The following is a 20,035-nucleotide window of genomic DNA, read 5'->3' on the forward strand; positions in this document are numbered from 1 at the left end:
TATATTTATTTTAAAAAAAAACCCTAGTACGCGCGCCCCATCCGTTCTCCTTCTCCTTCTCCGTCTTCAGCTTTGCGAAGCCGACGCCGCCGCCGTCTCGCCATCCTTTCTCTTCTGCACGCGTCTCCGTCTCCGCCTCTATCTCCATCTCTGTCTCCGTCTCTGTGGTGGTACCCGTTTCCGTCTTCGTCGTCGGCGGTTTCACAACTCCAACGTCCATTCGTCGCGGCCGCACCATTTCTGATCTCCCTCTCAAGCTCACGCAACCAGACGCCGCTGTGCGTCCTTCGTCTGACCGTGTCTGCCGATGCCCAGCCGCCCTCCACCGCATCGTTCGCCCAGCAGCCGATAGTGAACCTTGAACGGTCGTGGATCTTCGGTCTTGCAAGTCGAACCGTGAATCCCAGCCGAGCTGAACCAAACTGACCCGAGCCGCGAATTCAAGCCGACCCGAGCCGCGAATTCAAACCAAGTCGAGCCGCGTGTTGAGCCACGAGCCGCGAGCCGAGCCGAGCCGCAAGCAGAGCCGAGCCGCGAACTGACCAACCCAAGCTACGAGCCGAGCCAAGCCGATCACCTTTAAGCCAAGCCGAGCTCCCTGTTCACTGAGCCACTTAAGCCTTCCTTTCTCCACTTCGGGTCACGGTGAGTCTTCGGTAAGGATTATTTTAGTGAATTTCCTAATGTTGCTATAACCGACTCGAGTTTAGATTTTGGAGTAAGACATAGTCCCACCTTTCATTCCTTGAAGGTATTAGGGAGTTGACGCTCAAGTTCTCGGGTTCTGCGGCAGTTTTAATTAGAGATAGCTCTCCTTTACTCAGGTAAGTCAACGGATGTTGCTTAGGACCATTTAAAAATAAATTTTACTTGTGTCATCGTTTAAACCCTTGTGATTTCGTTTAGGTGGATTCGTTGAGCGTGGACTCGATCAAGGGGCATAACTAAGTTTCAGGTAAGGGATTTCCTACTACTGGACCTCGGATCGAGGCTGGAAACGTAGTAATCCACAAGGGATTATACGTTAGTAACTATACTGAATGAATTGACGCATGTTTGACTATTAAATATCGCTTTTATGCTCTTGTCTGATTAAAGGTAACGTGACCGCTAGTTGTAGCTTGTGTGCCATCGTGAGTAATGAGTTGTTTACCGATAGACTCCGATGCTCGGACGTTCTGTGTATTGTAGTTATGTTAATGGGCTATGTTATGAACTGGAATTGTATGTCGATGGACTTAAAAGTCTTAAGGTTAGGTATGTGGTAGTCTATTGTCTGGATATTGGTTATGGAGTTATGTCGTGGAAGGACTATGAGTCCGATTCTAATTTGACTGGTTAACTGGATCTAAAAGAATATCACAATGATGTGTGAATTGGATACGCATATAGCAACTGAGGATATGGTTGTTTAAACCTATACTATCTGACTGGCGAAGTCTATGACGAGATTGTAATATGAACGTCGGAGTGTGACTGTTGTAGACGGTTTAGTATGGACTGAGGGGTAACGGTTAGCTTCATCTATGGGGTAGTGTACCTTACTGATAGGTGTATCCTTCAGGATCATTAGACTGATATGTGTATCCTTCGGGATCACTAGACTGATATGTGCATCCTTCGGGATCACTAAACTGATAAGTGTATCCTTCGGGGTCACTAGACTGATACGTGTATCCTTCGGGATCACGAGACTGATGTGTGTATTCTACGGAACCACAAGATTGTTTATGTAGGGTACCCCTGAATAGGAAGTTTACTGTTGTTCCCTAACGGGCCCAGTAGTGGGTCCCTTACTGGGTATATTTTATACTCACCCTTTTTCCTCTTTAACTTTTCAGGTAAGGGTACAACGTGGGGCAGATCGACGAGGGGCAAGAAGGATGCGTGAAGGCCATATGGACGCGTCTGGTTTTCTTTATGCTTCCGCTGATGTATTTTGTTACTCGTTATTTTCATTGTTGGATTGAGTCATGTTTAGAATATTTGGTTTGTGGTTTTGTTGTTGATGAGTTGAGTACTGTATTTTGGAACTCTCGTGATTGCGATTTAAAATAGGGCTCGAAACTATTTTTTTTTTGTAATATTCTAAAACATTTTTAATGAATCGTAACCGGTTCTTTATGAGTTCGTGTGTTTTGTGGTCGAGTCTTATTACTGAGTAGTGACCTCAGTTTAGTCCGAAAAGTTGGGTCGTTACAGTTTGAGTCAATAACTTTACATTAGGCAGAAAAATGTTGTTTGAAGTGTATTTCTTTGATTTTCTGACTTCTAGTTATTTTTTTCCAGCTGCATAGTTGTTGTCCAAAATGGTTGATACAAAGTCTACAATAGTTGAAGATGTTACTGAAGTGAGCCACTGACCTTCCTCTCTCTCTTTTTCCTTAATTGAATTTCAAGGATTGACTTAGCCTATTATCAAGAACTTTTGAATTTCATTACATTCATTTTTCATATATTAAAATTTTTAGCTAATTGGGAATACACCACTTGTATATCTCAACCGTGTTGTTGATGGCTGCGTGGCTCGGGTAGCTGCCAAGTTAGAGATGATGGAGCCTTGCTCTAGTGTCAAAGATAGGTACTTTTTATTTTTAATTATAGTTTTTTTGTTTCTAAATAATTATTATAATCCAAAAATTGGTCTTAAAATCTATGCAAGGATACTGATCCGACATTTTATTGCTACAGCGGAACGAGAAATCATATTTAACTAAGAAAAAAGAAAGACATGTCTACTTATTTACTTCTTTCTGTTTTTATGTAATTGGTTTTGTACTGTTAGCTATAATTTGGACAAATTGTATTAGTTTTTAAGTAATAAAAATAGATGGAGCTTTTATATTCATGCTGAATACTGTATCCCATTGCCAGTTTCCTTCTTGTTAAGTTTCATAGATGGAGCTTCTTAGATTAAGTTTCATATTCTCGTAACATTCTTTTCTTTTTGTTTTCAAGAGTTGCTTGTGTTAATCCTTTTTGTTGTCATTTCTAAAGACATTATTGGTTTGGTTTAGTTTTTGTCCATAACATTGGATGAATGGCGTGATGATGAGATTGATGCAATCAATGATAGAGTTTTCCATAATTATCTTAATCTTTAGCATAATTATGTTAATCTTTACCGTTTTAATCTGTCTTCATTTTTACTCTGGTCATGTGATTCTAGTTTGGTATTCGATTGAGTTGAAGAATTGAGATTGATCTAGTTTATTTTGTTCTTTAGATAGTAGAAGTATGAGTGGAAACAAGATGTACAAAGCATTGAGAATGGTGGATGGTTATTGTTGGCCATTTAACTCCTTGGGATACTATAGTTTTACTATTTTATTCTAAGGTTTTTGCTATGTGTAAGTGATTAGGCATTTTTCAGTCAGTTGTAAGACGTGGTAGAGACCAATTTTCTATTGAGAATTAAGTTTTTTTGTTGTGGAGTCTCCATAGAAACCAATAAGGGTTTCTTTATTTACTTCTAGTTCTTGCATTGAATATGGTGTGGTTGTCTCATAGAAAAAAAATTAGTAAAAAAGATTGATGTTTTAGGCCCCTAAGTTTTGATTACTTTTTTGTTCTTATTGTTGCTGTTTTAATGTTGGTTTTTGTTTTTGTTAGGAGTATCGGTTTTGGTTTTTTATCTGAACCTAAGTAAATTGGATTTGGTTAGTAAGTGTTTGTTTTTTGCTCTAATTTTCTGCTCCATTCATTTAAGTTCGTTATGAATCTTAGCCCCTTAATGTTTTTAATATTTTTTTGTTCATGTTGTTGTTTTAATATTTCGCTTATGGTTTTTGATTCCTTATCCGAACTTAAGTAATTTGGATTTGGTTTATATATAGCACTTCTAATAAACACTATAAAAAGTAGGAAAAAAAAGCGAAAAAGGAAAAATGTAAAAGCGGGAAAAGATTATTTAAGTTTTGGTGCGATATTTGGATTTGATAAATCTAATAGGTATTTTAATTTTGACTTTAGTTCATGTAGGTGTTATTTCAATAACCATGATGGTTGATCTTGCTATAAAATGTCTTTCCATGTTATATATAATTTGCCAACAGTATTTGAAGTGGTCACCAATATTGCAAAGAAACAAGTTAAGGAAAAATCATCAAATCCAAGTCAAGTTTTAAATCGGTATGTGTATCGTGATCTTCATTTCTTTTGTGGGTATAATAATTTTCATGAATTCTAATTCATTTATTTTGCATGTCTACAGATTAATACACGAAAACCATATTCACAGACCGAGTTAGATGAGGTGTAGGTTGAGTTGGCTGAGTTTTTGGGTTCGTACATATGATCTAGGACTTACAGAAAACTTTATTTTTTGTGGTTAATTTTTTGAAATTTTTATATGGAGGGGGAGGGGGAGGGCTGTAACACCCCAACTTTCCGGACTAAGCTGAGGTCACTACTCAATACCAAAACTCGACCACACAACATAAAATTCATAACGGACCGGTTACGATTTCTTAAAACGTTAGAAATATTACAAAAAAACAGTATCGGGCCCTATTTTAAATCACAGTCACAAAAGTTTCAAATAAAAACTCAGGTCATCAACTCAAAATCACAAAACCAAATATTCTAACAAAATACATCAGCGGAAGCAATAAGAAAACCAGACGCGTCCATATGGCCTTCACGCATCCTTCCTGCCTCTCGTCGGTCTGCCCCTCGCTGTGCCCTTACCTGAAAAGTTAAAGAAGAGAAAAGGGTGAGTATAAACATACCCAGTAAGGGACCCACTACTGGGCCCGTTAGGGAACAACAGTTAACTTCCTATTCAGGGGTACCCTACATAACAGTCTAGTGGTTCCGTAGAACGCACATATCAGTCTAGTGCTCCCGAAGGATGCACACATCAGTCTAGTGCTCCCGAAGGATGCACACATCAGTCTAGTGCTCCCGAAGGATGCACACATCAGTCTAGTGCTCCCGAAGGATGCACACATCAGTCTAGTGCTCCCGAAGGATGCACACATCAGTCTAGTGCTCCCGAAGGATGCACACATCAGTCTAGTGCTCCCGAAGGATGCACACATCAGTCTAGTGCTCCCGAAGGATGCACATATCCGTAACGCACACTACCCCATAGATGAAGTTAACCGTTACCCCTCAGTCCATACTAAACCGTCTTAACCGTTACCCCTCAGTCCATACTAAACCGTCTACAACAGTCATACCCAACGGCATTCATATTACAGTTCCGCCATAGGCTTTGCCAGTCAGATAGTATAGGTTTAAACAACTACACCCGCAGTTGCTATACGCATTTCCAATTCGCACACCATTAATAACCCCTAGACTCAATCAACTAATCAATCAAAATCGGACTCACCGTCCTTCCCCGACCAACTCCATGATCAATGTCCAGACCAATGACTACCACGTACCTAACCGTAAACTTCAAGGTCCATCGACATACAATTCCAATTTACAACGTAGCCTATTAACATAACTACACTATACCGAACATCCAGCATCGAGGTCTATCCGCAAGCAACTCCTTACACCCGATAGCACACAAGCTACAACTAGTTGTTGCATTACCTTTACATCAGACAAGAGTATAGCAACAATACTTAAAAGTCAAACACACATACATTTATTCGGTACAGTTACTAACGTGTAATCCCCTGTGGATTACTACGTTTCCAGCCTCGATCCGAGGTCCAGTAGTAGGAAGACCCTTACCTGAAACTTGGTTATGCCCCTCGATCGAGTCCACGCTCAACGGATCCACCTGAACGAAAACACAAGGGTGTTTAAACGATGATACTAGTAGAAGTCATTTTACTTGGCCCTAAGCAACAACCGTTGACTTACCCAAGGAAAAGAAAGCTATCTCCAACCAAGCCTGCCGCAGAACCCGAGAACTTAAACGTCAACCCCGTAATACCTTCAAGGGATGAAAGGTAGGACCAAATCTTATTCCAATATTCAAAATCGAATCGGATGTAGCAACATTAGGAAATTCATCAAGATAACCCTTACCGAAGACTCACCCTTGACCCGAAGTGGAGGAAGGAAAATATGGCTTAGGTGGCTCGGCTCGGCTTGGCTCACTCTCGGCTCGGCTCGGTTTGGCCTCGGCTCACAGCTCGGCTCAACTCGGCTCAACTCGGCTCGGCTCGGCTTAACTCGGCTTGGTCCTCGGCTCGGCTCGCGGCTCGCGGCTCGGCTCAACTCGGCTTGGTCGCTGCTCGGCTCGGCTCGCGGCTCGCGGCTCGACTTGGATCGCTGCTCGGCTCGCGGCTCGGCTTGCGGCTCGCAGCTTGAAACACGGGTCGAACTGGAAACGGGTTCTCGGGTCGGCTTCACTTCACGGCTCGGTGTATTCCTTCCTCCTTCCGGCAACGACGGCGCTCCCCTCGGTGTTCTGTCTGCGTCGGGAACACGAGATGAGAACGGAGAGGCTGCCGGCGGTGGCAGAAACGAAGAGAGAGAGACGTCGGCTGTAGATGGACGGCAGACGGCGCAACGCGCGAATGGTGGCTGCGGCGAATGACCGGTGAAGCTAAGAACGCCGACGGAGATGGAGACGGGGACAGAGGACGGAGACGGAGAGGATGAGGACGCGCGCGAACGGAAAGGGAAAAAAAAAAGAAAAGAAAACAGCGGCGGCATGAAGGCTGGGAACGGAGAAGAAGAAGAAGAAGAAGCCGAGGGGGGGGAGGCGCGCGCGTTAGGGTTTTTAAAAAAAGAAAATTATTTTATATATATATATATAAATATTAAATTAAATAATAATTATAATAATAATAATAATAATAAATAATATTAATAATATAGTTAATATCATATTATTATTATAGCAATTTACAAAACATTAAATTCAAAAAATTTCGTATCCCCACAAAAAGATAAAATTTACCTCAAAAATTCGGGACGTTACAAGGGCAAGTTGATTGATATACTTTTGAGACTTTGTTGAGGTTTAGGGTTTAGGTGAATTGTTGACAGGTGAACTGTTTATATGTAAGGGGTTGTCATTATGAAATTTTATGGATAGGGATGATATACTTTTGGGCTAGGTTAGATGATGTTTAGTTCAATTCTTGGAAATCTACTGAAATTGTTTATATATATATTGGTTTTGTAAATGATATATGAATATGATGCAAACTTTTGGAAATGATATGAATGGATGATGTTGAGTTCCCATTTGATGTATATTTGTCGTTTTAATGTAGTTGAATTCTTGGACCAATGGGAGCATAATATAGGAAACAATAGTATAAATAAATTACAATAAAAAATATGGAAAATTGCTTGACGGTTCTGAAATGTCATGAACAATAAATTTCTTGACGGTTCGCAAATGTCATAAACAACGAAATTCTTGACGGTTCCAAAATGTCATAAAAAGCATACTCTTGATGGTTCCCCAATGTCATGAAAAAGAATACTCTTGACGGAACAAAATGTCATAAACAATCACTTTCTTGACGGTTAATAAATGTCATGAAAAATGCACTCTTGACGGTTTTAAAATGTCATGAATATTCGTATTGTTGACGGTTTTTGTCATTTATACTCACATTCTTGACGGTTCTAAACTGTCATTAAAAGTTAAACTCTTGATGGTTCTAAACTGTCATGAAAAATTGAATACTAGACGGTTATAAACTATCAACGTTCACAATTCTTGACGTTTTTTACAACTGTCAAGAAAATTGTCTTTCTTGACACTGGATTCAACGACGGTTTTAAAACCGTCAAGAATCATTCTTGACAGTTTAAAACCATCAAGAGTCAGTTTCTTTAGTAGTGATTGTTTTAATAGATTTGATACTCTAATGGCATCTTTAAGGTCTTGACTTTTAAAACATTTGATAATACCTCATTGTAATGACCCAACTCCTTATACTAAGTCGAAGCCATTACTAAATGTGAATAACACAAATAAAGTTATAAAGTTTGGCTAAAACGAACAAAACCTCAAAATTTTATTTATTTAAAAACCAAATCAAAAGTAATGTGCTAAACAATAATTAAAATCCTAACTCGGGCCCTATCTAATTTTAAAGAAACGAAATAACAAATAAATAATAATTAAAATTCAAACACTCAAGGTTTAAACTCGGATGTAAAGCGGAAGCAGAGATCCCTATGGCTCACCACAGTCACTTCTAGTCGCTCGCCAGCTTGCCCTTGCCCTTACCTCTGCCCCTACCTGAAAAATATGAAATGGAAATAGTGAGCATAAAATACTCAATAAGGGACCCACTACTAGTCGCACTAGGTGCTTATTAACTTCCTATTAGAGTCCTTAAAATGGTACCCAAAAACTGACACGTTCCCAAACACGTGCAACATGTGATCCCGTAGGAACAAAATCTGGTCTTTGATGACCCAAAGGAACACCTAAGACAAACTGGTCTGTAGCGTACCCGGAGGAAGCGCTAAGCCAATCGGGCTGCGAGGATCCCGTCGAATCGCTTGAATCATATTTGTTTTTATGCTAGACTGGCGGTCCTGTCGGACTACACAGTCCTAAATAGGTGGTGATCCCGAAGGACACTCATGCAGGTACGACTCTAATAGGGTAAGCTAACATGCACCTTAACTGCAGCATACATATATCATAGCATTATTACGTAATCATATCACGCCTAATCATCATATCACATCTCATCAAAATGTCAAAACATAATGTCATAACAAGCCACGTCATCACGTTATACCATGTCATCATATCAAATCACATCATCAGTCCCATCATACCCTCATTAATTGACATATCATTATACAGTCTAGTCCTCAATGTGCATAACTAAGAATGTATGCGATCTCGTGATTCTAGTTGTAGAGCTAGTAGTGGAAATCTCTTACCTGGAGATTTGCTCAACGAGTTCTAACGCAAGAAAACACGCCTTCCAAGCCGCGGGGTCCTGAATGGTTCGAAAACACCAGTCTTTATAACTTGAGCATTAAATGAACAAGGATGCAAGAATTCAATTGGAATACTCACCCGAGGTCGGGGTTACAACGAGATGGTCCTTAACTGGAGAAATCTTACACTCTACAATTTAATTGATCCAAGCTGTCCTTTTAAGAGAAATAAATTAGTTTAATCCAAATAATTTATTTAGGTTCAAAAATCTTAAGTCCTTGCTAGGTGTGCCAAAAACCCAATCAACTTACCAAAATAGGTGCAAAGGACCGGAGCAGGTTAACGGCTCAAAGACAGGGGAATCGACTCGACTAGAAAGTAGGAATCGACTCGGGTAGAAAGCAGGAATCAGCTCGGCTAGGGAGCTGAGATCAGCTCGTGCGGACAGGTGCAAGCGCGACACGGCTACAGCGCGAACAGGTGTGGGTGCGGCTCGGGTTACAGAAGGAGACATGCGGGTCGGGCTGGATTCACATGGAGGGGCGCATAGGTCGCGATTCCGGCTCGGGCGACGGTGGGGACGGAACGCGGCCGCTTGATGACGGCTTGTAGGCGGAGGCGATGCGGGTCCGATCGACGCTTCGCTTGGAAGCAGTCGGCGACGTGGATCGGGTTTTCAGTCCGTGAAGAGTGGCGGCTGGAGAGGCACGGGTCGACGGACGCTTCATTCGGGTCGCGGACGGCTGTTCGATGGAGGCACAGCGAGTGGCTGGGATTGGTCACGGCGGCGACAGCAGCGGCGGTGACGGGTCCGATGGCGGCTAGGGTTTCCAATTAGGGTTTTCTCTTTCTCTTTTTTTCTCAAAGAAGAAGATGATAGTTTTCACAGGTTCCAAGGGCTTTTTAAACACGAACTTGGTCAAAATTATTTATCTATTTATTTAATAGAAATTTTCTTTCCAAATAAAACATACCAATATCTTAATCAATTAATCCAATTTTTTTCTCTCTCCTCAACCCAATATTCTCAATCTTCAACAAATAACTTTTTATTAACCCAATAAAATACTTAAATTGCCCTCAAAACTTAATGAATTTCATAATCACATATAATTACTCAAGTTCCTCCAACACATCCAAAAATTTCAAAACCACACTTAAGATAAATAAAGTTTCAAAAAAAATATTGGGGCGTTACACTCATGGAGGCCTAGGCCAAGCTGGCATATGTTGGCCCCAAGCTAATGTTACCTCTAAGATCTTCAAAGATATAAATTGGTTTTCAATAATAACAAACTTTTAATTATCTATAGATTTTTAGTATATTTGTTCATAGCAAAGAGGAGAAGATTCCAGCAAATCTTGAATTGCTATTTGAAGAGAGGATTTTAAAAAAGAGAAGAATAAAGAAAACTATTTACATAAAGGAGCAAAACCCTCCATTTTTTCTTTTTTCTTGTTTTTTTTTCTTTATCTACAATTCCTTATTGCAAAGGAAACAACGTAAAAAAAAAAACTTGTTTTCAATTTGCAAATTTTTCCAAATTACTATGTGAACGTTATTATAATTTAGTTCATTTGTCTTTGTGCACTAGAGACTTGTTCGACTATTACTAAATGAGTTGAAAATGATTACTTTTTGTTAGACCGACTTTATTATTTTGATTCATATTATTCGGTGTTTATGTAAATCTATATCATGTGGACTTTTGTTTGTATTTCTACAAGGACTTTAGTTGCTGATAAAAGTTTTGTTTTGTTTTTTTTTTTTTTTTTTTTTGTTATTTTTATAAATTGTTTGATTTTTTTTCTATTATTTAAAATTTTCATGGAAGAATTTTCTTAAGAAAAGATGAATCCAACCAAAATGGAAATATCAAAAAAATATGTCAAATATATATATATATATATATATATATATATATATATATATTTTGAGAAATTGCATTAGATGACAAAACAATTTAAAAAAAAAACAGCCCATAGCACCTCTTTTTTGCATATTACGAATATAGCAAATATGATAAGCAATTAATGATATCGACTATGAGAGGGTTATCAGAGGTCTAGAGTTATCAGATTTTAAATTTATTATTTTTGCAATTTAGAAAATGTAGTGATATAGTCATATTATCATAAAAAAAATTTGTTACTTTTGCAAGCGTTCCTTTTTTTTATTTTTAAAATTTATTTTATTTTATTATTAATTTTATTAAAAGTGTTTTGAGAGTTACAAAATGTCGTTCTCTTTTGATTTTGTTATTACTCCATCTATACCTATTATATAACTGTCCCTCAAAACTATGGTGATACTATGATTGTTGTGAATAATAATGTAGTTGTTGTGCATGATACCTCTACTATTGTTGTAAATGGCATTGATTTGCCATTATTTAATTATCCTTTCATAAACGAATATAATACAAAAAGGTTTTGGACTCTCGCAGTTCTTTTAGAAGTTTCCAAACCTCCTTGTTATTTGAGAGATTATCATCATAATTTGTTGTTATCGAGTGGTTATGTGGCATCGAGTACTTCTACTAAGTACCTTCTATAAAATTGTTTATCTTATACACATTTATCTGATAATTGCCACGGTTGTGTTATATAACTTTCTGCAACCTATGACCCTTAGTTATTTCATCAAGCTATATTAAGTTTCCTCATAGGCAACATGCTATGAATTCTAAATTGCAAATTTACAATCTAAAACATAACTTCAATGGTTTCATTGAGCATTAACATTATAAAGCTTGTTTAGTTGACAAGGATATATTCAGCAAAAAATATGTCGATTATATTGGAACTTTTTCACTGTAAGATGGTTAGTGCACAGTTTTACTCACTCTTGTTGTTTCTTATAAATGGCAATTGATATAACTTAACGTAAAGAATGCCTTTTTACATGTTGACCTCTTTGGATACAGGCATAATGTTGTTGCACCTAAGGGGAGTATTTGGTTTGTATTTTTGTTGGAGTTTTTGTCTAAAAGATTTTATGGAATATTTTTGACTAATTATCTTTGATTAATGAATTAAAAGATGAGATATTTAAGAGATAAAAAGATTTTCCACTATTCTAGGAATTTTGTTAAGATAAGAAGATCTATACATATATTATATATGTGACGTTACGCAGTTGAGGTGGTGTGCGGAGGAAAAGCAAAAACTACAGGTTGACGACGATCTTTTGCATCAAGGTCGTCCGCAGAAGCTACAGAGTTAAAAAGGTACAATGATCTTATGTCAGTGAAATCGTCATGTTGGTCGTTGTAACAATTAATGATGAGTAACAAACAAAACAAGTGATTGGTATGATCACGAGGACGAGGGAACTAAAGAAGTCGCCAAAGATATTCACTCATGTGTTCAGAGGGAGCCTGAAGCTAGACATCGTGAAAATAAGTAACTCAGGGGAGCCTGGAGTCTGATGTCAAGACACATGTTATAAAGTTATATTATTGAGTAGAGTACCATCTGTTGTATCGATATATATTAACTCAAGTGAATATTAATAAAGATTACTCATCAGGGCTGTACGCAGCTCCCCATACGTAGGCAATATTAGCCGAACTGGGTTAACAAAGTTTCGTGTGTTATTCTTCTCTGCTGCCCCTCTAACTATTACAATTGTTATTAGCTTTAGTAATAACTGGAGTCCTAGTTGATTATCTCACTGTTTTTTCAATTGGTATCAGAGCGGGTTATTAGATCATGGAGATAATCAGGGAAGGACCATCAGCTTCTCGTCCTCCTATACTGGGCGGTAAAAATTACTCCTATTGGAAGCCTCACATGATATTTTTCATTAAAACCTTAGATGGAAAAGCATGGAGAGCACTTGTTAGTGGTTATGAGCCTTCAATGATCACTATGAATGGAGTATCAGTGCCAAAACCAGAAATTGACTGGACAGATGCTGAAGAACAAGCTTCGGTTGGAAATGCAAGAGCCATAAATGCTATCTTCAACGGTGTCAATTTAAGCGTATTCAAACTTATTAATTCCTGCATTACTGCTAAAGAGGCGTGGAAAATACTGGAAGTTGCATTTGAAGGAACTTCTAAAGTGAAGATATCCAGACTGCAGTTGATAACTTCAAAATTCGAAGCCTTGAAAATGACTGAAGATGAGACAGTCTCTGAATACAATGAGAGGGTCCTGGAGATAGCTAATGATTCGTTACTACTTGGTGAAAAGATTCCAGAGTCTAAGATTGTTAGCAAAGTGTTGCGCTCCTTACCCAGAAAGTTTGACATGAAGGTCACTGCCATAGAAGAAGCCCAAGATATAATGACGTTAAAACTTGACGAACTATTTGGGTCGCTACTTACGTTTGAAATGGCTATTTCGGATAGAGAAAGTAAGAAAGGTAAGGGGATAGCATTCAAATCAATTTATGATCAAGAGAACACTGTAAATCAGTCTGGTAATGAAGCTAATCAAGATGAGTCAATAACTCTCCTAACGAAGCAATTCTCGAAGATGGCCAGAAAGTTCAAAAGTTTGAATACTGGTGGAAAAACTGAAAAAAGTGGAAGACATGATGGTGAGAACTCTATAAGAAAGGTTAATGACTCCTCTTACAGAAGAAATAGCGACCATGGAAAGAAAAAAGAGGATGTAGGGAGGTCGTTTAGATGTAGAGAATGTGACGGGTTTGGTCATTATCAGGCCGAATGCCCACTTATCTTAGAAGACAAAAGACAAATTATTGTGCTACCCTATCTGATGAGGATTCAGATGATGATAAAGTGAGTGTTCCGATATTGATGAAGATAAAGAGCTAACTCTTGAAGAACTCAAAATCCTGAGGAAGGAAGACTCAGAAGCCAAAACTATTCAAAAAGAAAGAATTCAAGATTTAATGGATGAAAATGAACGTTTGATGGGGATTATATCATCTCTAAAAGTAAAGTTGAAAGAAGTACAAAATGTGTATGATCAGACAATTAAGTCTGGGAAAATGTTGAATTCTGGAACTGACAGCTTAGACTCAATCCTGAGTTTAGGGCAAAATGGTTCAAGTAAATATGGCCTCGGATTTGATACTTCAACTAGGGGTGTTAAGATTATTCCAGAAGTAAAATTTGTTCCAGCCTCAGTAGAAGAAACAACTGACCCCAGTTGTAAAAAGTTGAGTGTCTATACAGGTGCCAAATTCTCCAGATGGGTCTACTATTATTGTGACAGAAGAGGTCATATACGGTCATTCTGCTACAAATTACTGAGAGATAGGAGACATCAGCAAAGACCAAAACTTGTAAACCAGCAAAATAAGTATATGACCATCAAAAGGAATGATGATGTAAGGGGAACTCACTGGATCTGGAGGGTGAAGGCTTCTGAGAAGTGCAATGTAGCATTTACAACAGTCCAAACCCATGTTGATGCTTGGTACTTTGACAGTGGATGCTCAAGACATATGACTGGCAATCGATCCTTCTTTACTGAGTTAGAAGAATGTGCCTTAAGACATGTCACCTTTGGAGATGGGGCCAAAGGAAAAATTATTGCAAAAGGAAACATTGACAAAAGTAATCTACCTTATCTGAATGAAGTTAGATATGTGGATGGACTGAAGACAAACTTGATTAGTGTAAGTCAACTATGTGACCAAGGATACAGTGTAAACTTTAACAATACTGGTTATGTAGTTACAGACAAGAATAATCAAGTGTTCATGAGTGGCAGACGGGAAGCAGATAACTGTTATCATTGGATTTCAAATGGCTCAAACATATGTCACTTAACTAAAGTTGATCAAACCTGGTTGTGGCATAGGAAATTGGGGCCCATCAGCTTGAGAAGTTTAAATAAAGTTATCAGAAACGAGGCAGTTGTAGGCATTCCTTCATTAGACATAAATGAAAAATTCTTTTGTGGTGACTGTCAAGTTGGAAAGCAAACCAAAACCTCCCACAGAAAGCTAAAGAAATGTTATACGATCAGAGTACTTGAACTTCTACATCTTAACCTCATGGGTCCCATGCAAACTGAAAGTTTGGGGGGGAAAGAAGTATGTGTTAGTTGTTGTGGATGACTACTCCAAATTCACCTGGGTTCAGTTCTTAAATGGAAAATCAGATACTGTTAAACTATGTATTAGTCTATGTTTGAACTTGCAACGTGAGAAGGGGCAAAAGATAATCAGGATTCGTAGTGATCATGGGAAGGAATTTGATAATGAAGATCTGAATAACTTCTGTCAGACTGGAGGAATCCATCATGAATTTGTAGTTCCCATAACTCCTCAGCAAAATGGAGTAGTTGAATAGAGAAACATAACGTTACAAGAAATGGCTCGAGTTATGATACATGCCAAAAATTTGCCTTTGAATTTTTGGGCAGAAGCTGTAAACACAGCATGTCATATTCACAACAGGGTAACTACACGATCTGGTATGACAGTTACTTTGTATGAATTATGTAAGGGAAGGAAACCAAACGTTAAGTATTTTCATATTTTTGGAAGTACTTGTTACATTTTGGCTGATAGAGAGTATCATCGTAAGTGGGATGCGAAGTCTGGTCAAGGGATCTTTCTTGGTTATTCTCAGAATAGTCGAGCGTACAGAGTCTTCAATATTAAATCTGGAATAGTCATGGAAACAATCAATGTTGTGGTTAATGATTTTGAGTCTAATGTCAATCAGTTTAATATTGAGGATGATGAGACCCATGTGACACCTGAAGTTACTTCTACTCCTCTTGACGAAATGCCTAAAGGTGAATCACAGCTACACAGTGCTAAGACCGATTCAAGCATAACTGATGAGGTCATAAACAATGAAACTATGCTTGTCCCTTCTGCACATGTGAAAAAGAATCATCCATCAAGTTCCATAATAAGCGATCCTTCAGCCGAAATTACTACCAGAAGAAAAGAAATGGTAGATTATACGAAAATGATTGCTAATTTTGTTGGAGTTTATGTCCTAAAAATCATACTTTGTTATTTGATTCGATAAATTTTATTATTGAATGCTATAATCTTAAAACCAATAAATTTAAAGGTCCCAAGGCTATTTACTAGTTTGTCATATATAGTTGAGTTTCATGTAAAGACATAAACATGGATTAAGTTCAAGTTAATAGTCCAAATGGTCTATAATGTATGAATAAGGTTGGGTGCCTGGATAAACACTATGGATGTAGCCTGCTCCGTAGTTAGTATAAACGATGTAATCCTGAATCGTTCATGTAGAGACATGGGTGTGGGCGCGTCCTATGTAAATGGTTTGCATAAGACTAGAACTACGAAGTAGTCACTTTTAGTTATAACACCGTAAACTATAAACTGACTATTTTCATTTATGATGACCTAGGTAACTTGATCTTAATCATGAGCTAACTATGAACTTCTGTTCATTCAGTAGTATCCTTAGATCTTCATAGGTGAGGGCAGCTCAACATCGCTGGCCCGATAAGCCTCCCATTTCAGGGGTAAAACCGAGTGGATAGCTAGGGACACAGGGTGCAAGATGGAGTTCACTCCTACCCACTTCTGGGATAGTAGATAGGTTGTTCCCGTAAGGACTGAATCCAAGTGTTGAACAAGGGGCCCCACCTTCTCATTGGCCCGAGAAGGATTTTGGTTTATACGTTGGACCTTAAATCAATTGTTCAATAGTGGATCAGTGGGTCTTAAGAAGGAAGATGTAATCTCGGGGGTAAAACGGTATTTTGACCCAGCCAAGATTACAAACAACCTGTGAAGGATAGACTTACCCATTATGGTTATATCAGGTAGACAGAAATATATCTATAGTGAGGGGAGTGCAACTAAGAGTCTTTAGTGGAATGACTTTTTAGTTAACAAATGTTGATTAACTTTGGTCTAAAAGAGTTTATCCAGTTAATCTCGAATTGTTGGAGCCCATGATCTATAGGTCCATTAGGTTCCCCTATTAGCTCATATGGATTCAACTAAGAACAAGTATGTTGAAGTAATTCGAATTGTTCGAATTGAGAAGAGAGAGAGAAACCGACAAATATATTTTGGTAAATATAAACTTTGAGCTTTGTGTTTAAATATGATTTAAAAAAATATAAATATAGATTCATATTTAAAAGCTTTAAAAGTTTAGAGAACGATTAAAAAGTCAACATGTTGATTTTGAACTTTGACCGGATTTATTTTCAAATATGGTTTGAATTTTAGAGAAATGAATACGGATTCATACTCAGGAGGTTAGAATTAGTCAAGACGAAAAAATTAGTAAAAAGTCAAAAAGTTGACTTTTGACTGAGAGAAGTCAAAGTTTGACTTTGACTAAAGTTTTTCAAATGACCAAAATGCCCCTTTGGTTAATTATTCTATTAATTAACGGTTAATGGGAAATGTGGCAATTAATTCTGAATTTGAAGCTACTAATCCCATTGATAATTAATGGATTAATGAAGTGTTGAACTTATATGAAATAATATTGCATGTAATTTGCATGTAGATTTCATATAAAATTTCTCATTACCGAATGAGAAAAGAATGAACTTTTTGCTCTTGTAACACCTAAACGATCGACTCACATCTCTCAATCTTTACTTGACATAACCGAGTCCCACAACTCAGTTCTTGGTCCTAAGTATAGTAGGTCAGCTTGGTGGTTGTCCTTGCTCGTGATTTTCAGGAAGAGAAAGTTTTGGATCAAAGAAGAAGTTCAGAATTACAAAGGTAAGTTCATCGTTTACCTTCCTCTCACTTCGTTTAGGTTCATCGCATGGTAGTTGCATGTTAGCTTTTAAATCGTTTAGATGCATATAGAGTAAAGCATGATCTTTATCTTCCGCTGCTACATGTCTTTGCTTGGTTTTTGTTTTTCCATCAGATTTATGCTATGTATCAGCAATAGAACCCACATCTGTTGAGAATTCTCTCAAGGATGAATATTGGATAAAGGTCATGCAAGAAGAGTTCTTACAGTTCAAGCGTAACAACGTTTGGACTTTGGTTCCTAAACCTGATGGAGCGAACATCATAGGAACTAAGTGGATCTTTAAAAATAAAACTGATGAATCTGGAAGTATTATAAGGAACAAGGCTCGTTTGGTAGCTCAAGGTTATACACAGGTAGAAGGTGTTGATTGTGATGAAACTTTTGCACCTGTAGCTAGACTTGAAGCTATTCGCCTCTTGCTCAGTATATCATGTTGTCAAAAATTTAAATTGTTTCAAATGGACGTTAAAAGTGCCTTCCTGAATGGATACTTAAACGAGGAAGTCAATGTAGCAAAACCTAAAGGATTTATTGATTCTGAATTTCCTCAGTATGTCTACAAGCTGAATAAAGCTCTATATGGGTTGAAGCAAGCTCCTCGGGCTTGGTATGAACGACTAACAATGTATCTTGGTGAAAGAGGATAGTCTAGGGGAGAGACTGACAAGACACTATTCATAAATAGAACCAGCACTGATCTCATTGTAGCTCAAATTTATGTTGATGACATCATCTTTGGTGGATTTCCTAAAACTCTAGTTGATAACTTCATTAATATAATGAAATCAGAATTCGAAATGAGCCTAGTAGGTGAACTGTCCTGCTTTTTGGGGTTACAGATCAAACAAAGAAGTGAGGGAATGTTTATATCACAGGAGAAGTATGCCAAGAACTTAGTCAAGAAGTTTGGTCTGGATCAGTCACAACACAAAAGGACTCCTGCTGCGACTCATGCTAAAATTACGAAGGATATGGTAGGTACTGAAGTCGATCACAAATTGTACAGAAGCATGATTGGAAGCCTTTTATATTTGGCAGCAAGTAGACCTGATATTGTCTATGCTGTGGGAATATGTGCTCGGTATCAGTCAAATCCTCGTACCTCTCATTTAAATACAGTTAAATGAATAATTAAGTATGTTCATGGAACAACTCACTTCGGGATTCTGTACTTCTACGATACATCCACTAAACTAGTGGGATATTGTGATGTCGACTGGACAGGCTCTGCTGATGATCGGAAAAGCACTTCTGGTGGATGTTTCTTTCTAAGGAATAATCTTGTCTCATGGTTCAGTAAGAAGCAAAATTGTGTTTCTCTATCAACAGTTGAAGCGGAATATATAGCTGCAAGGAGTGAGTGTACTCAAATGATATGGATGAAAAATATGTTAAATGAATATGGGATTATGCAAAGAGTTATGACCTTGTATTGTGATAATATGAGTGCCATAGATATTTCGAAAAATCCAGTCCAACATAGTCGCACTAAACATATTGATATAAGGCATCATTTTATTAGGGATCTCATTGAAAATAAAGTCATCACATTACAACACATTCGCTCGAACTCACAATTAGTTGACATTTTCACTAAGCCCCTTGACGCAACCACGTTTGAGCATTTATGAATGTGTTTAGGAGTGTGTAAAATATAGCTCCTTAATTAGGTACAATAACGAAGCACTATTGCACGATCCGTAATGATGGACTTGTCTGCACCGAAATAGGGAGTAACGCCTATCTCTTCGGTAGTGAGAGATCCACCTTGGTAAGTGAGAGCAATTATGATGGCTTCAGGGCTTTTTAAGCTACGCGAATCGACAGATTTCCTCACCTTCGCATATTCAACTGTGATCTTAGTTGAAGTTCACTACTCTTAAGAAGATTCAACAATGGTGAACACTCGAAAGGGAACCTACAAGTTCACTGAGGAAGTGCCTGAACCTCAGATCCAAGAGCAGCTGTGCATGGCATACGAGTCCATGGGTGGCGATTCAAGAGTACTCCACCACGGAGACCGTATAAACTTCCATATGAAAAAGCACATGCAGACATCCATAGTGGTTCGACTGAATCGTTACACGAAGAAACAGTTTCTGAGAATGTTATGAAGGATGCCGAAACTGCACCGGCTGCATCTGAGGCTCATCTCTCTGATATAGACTCTGATGACCTAGATGATGTACTTCTGGCCCGATTAGTGAAGAAGGTTACTGTGCCTGATGCTATTCCTAAAAGTGTTAATGATGATGTCTTGTCTGATTCTCAAGAGAGCTCATCGTCTGAGGGTGTATTCGTTCCTACTCTTGGTCTTTGTCAAACGTCTTCTATAGAACCAGGTCCATCGCTTTACACTTCACCAATTCAGCCTCCTATTCCGAACATTGCTGCTCCGACTGATTCACAAGATGTTCCGCCTACTGCTTTTGAAGGAGGAACTGAAGCTCCAAATGAACAACATGATACCCCTCTTGAGAAT

The 20,035-nt window shown here is 38.2% G+C and overlaps 1 protein-coding gene across 1 annotated transcript; it reads left to right on the plus strand.

The window, feature by feature from the left end:
- The first annotated feature begins 12,550 nt into the window (after nt 1-12,550).
- LOC127144136 (uncharacterized) lies at nt 12,551-15,114 on the plus strand. The gene is made up of 3 exons (XM_051079697.1): nt 12,551-13,499; nt 13,615-14,855; nt 14,905-15,114. Exons 1-3 carry the CDS (start codon nt 12,551-12,553, stop codon nt 15,112-15,114), a joined length of 2,400 nt encoding a protein of 799 aa, XP_050935654.1.
- The last annotated feature ends 4,921 nt before the right edge of the window (nt 15,115-20,035 follow it).

Source organism: Cucumis melo, chromosome 12 (assembly GCF_025177605.1).
Source record: "Cucumis melo cultivar AY chromosome 12, USDA_Cmelo_AY_1.0, whole genome shotgun sequence".
Taxonomy (NCBI): Eukaryota; Viridiplantae; Streptophyta; class Magnoliopsida; order Cucurbitales; family Cucurbitaceae; genus Cucumis; species Cucumis melo.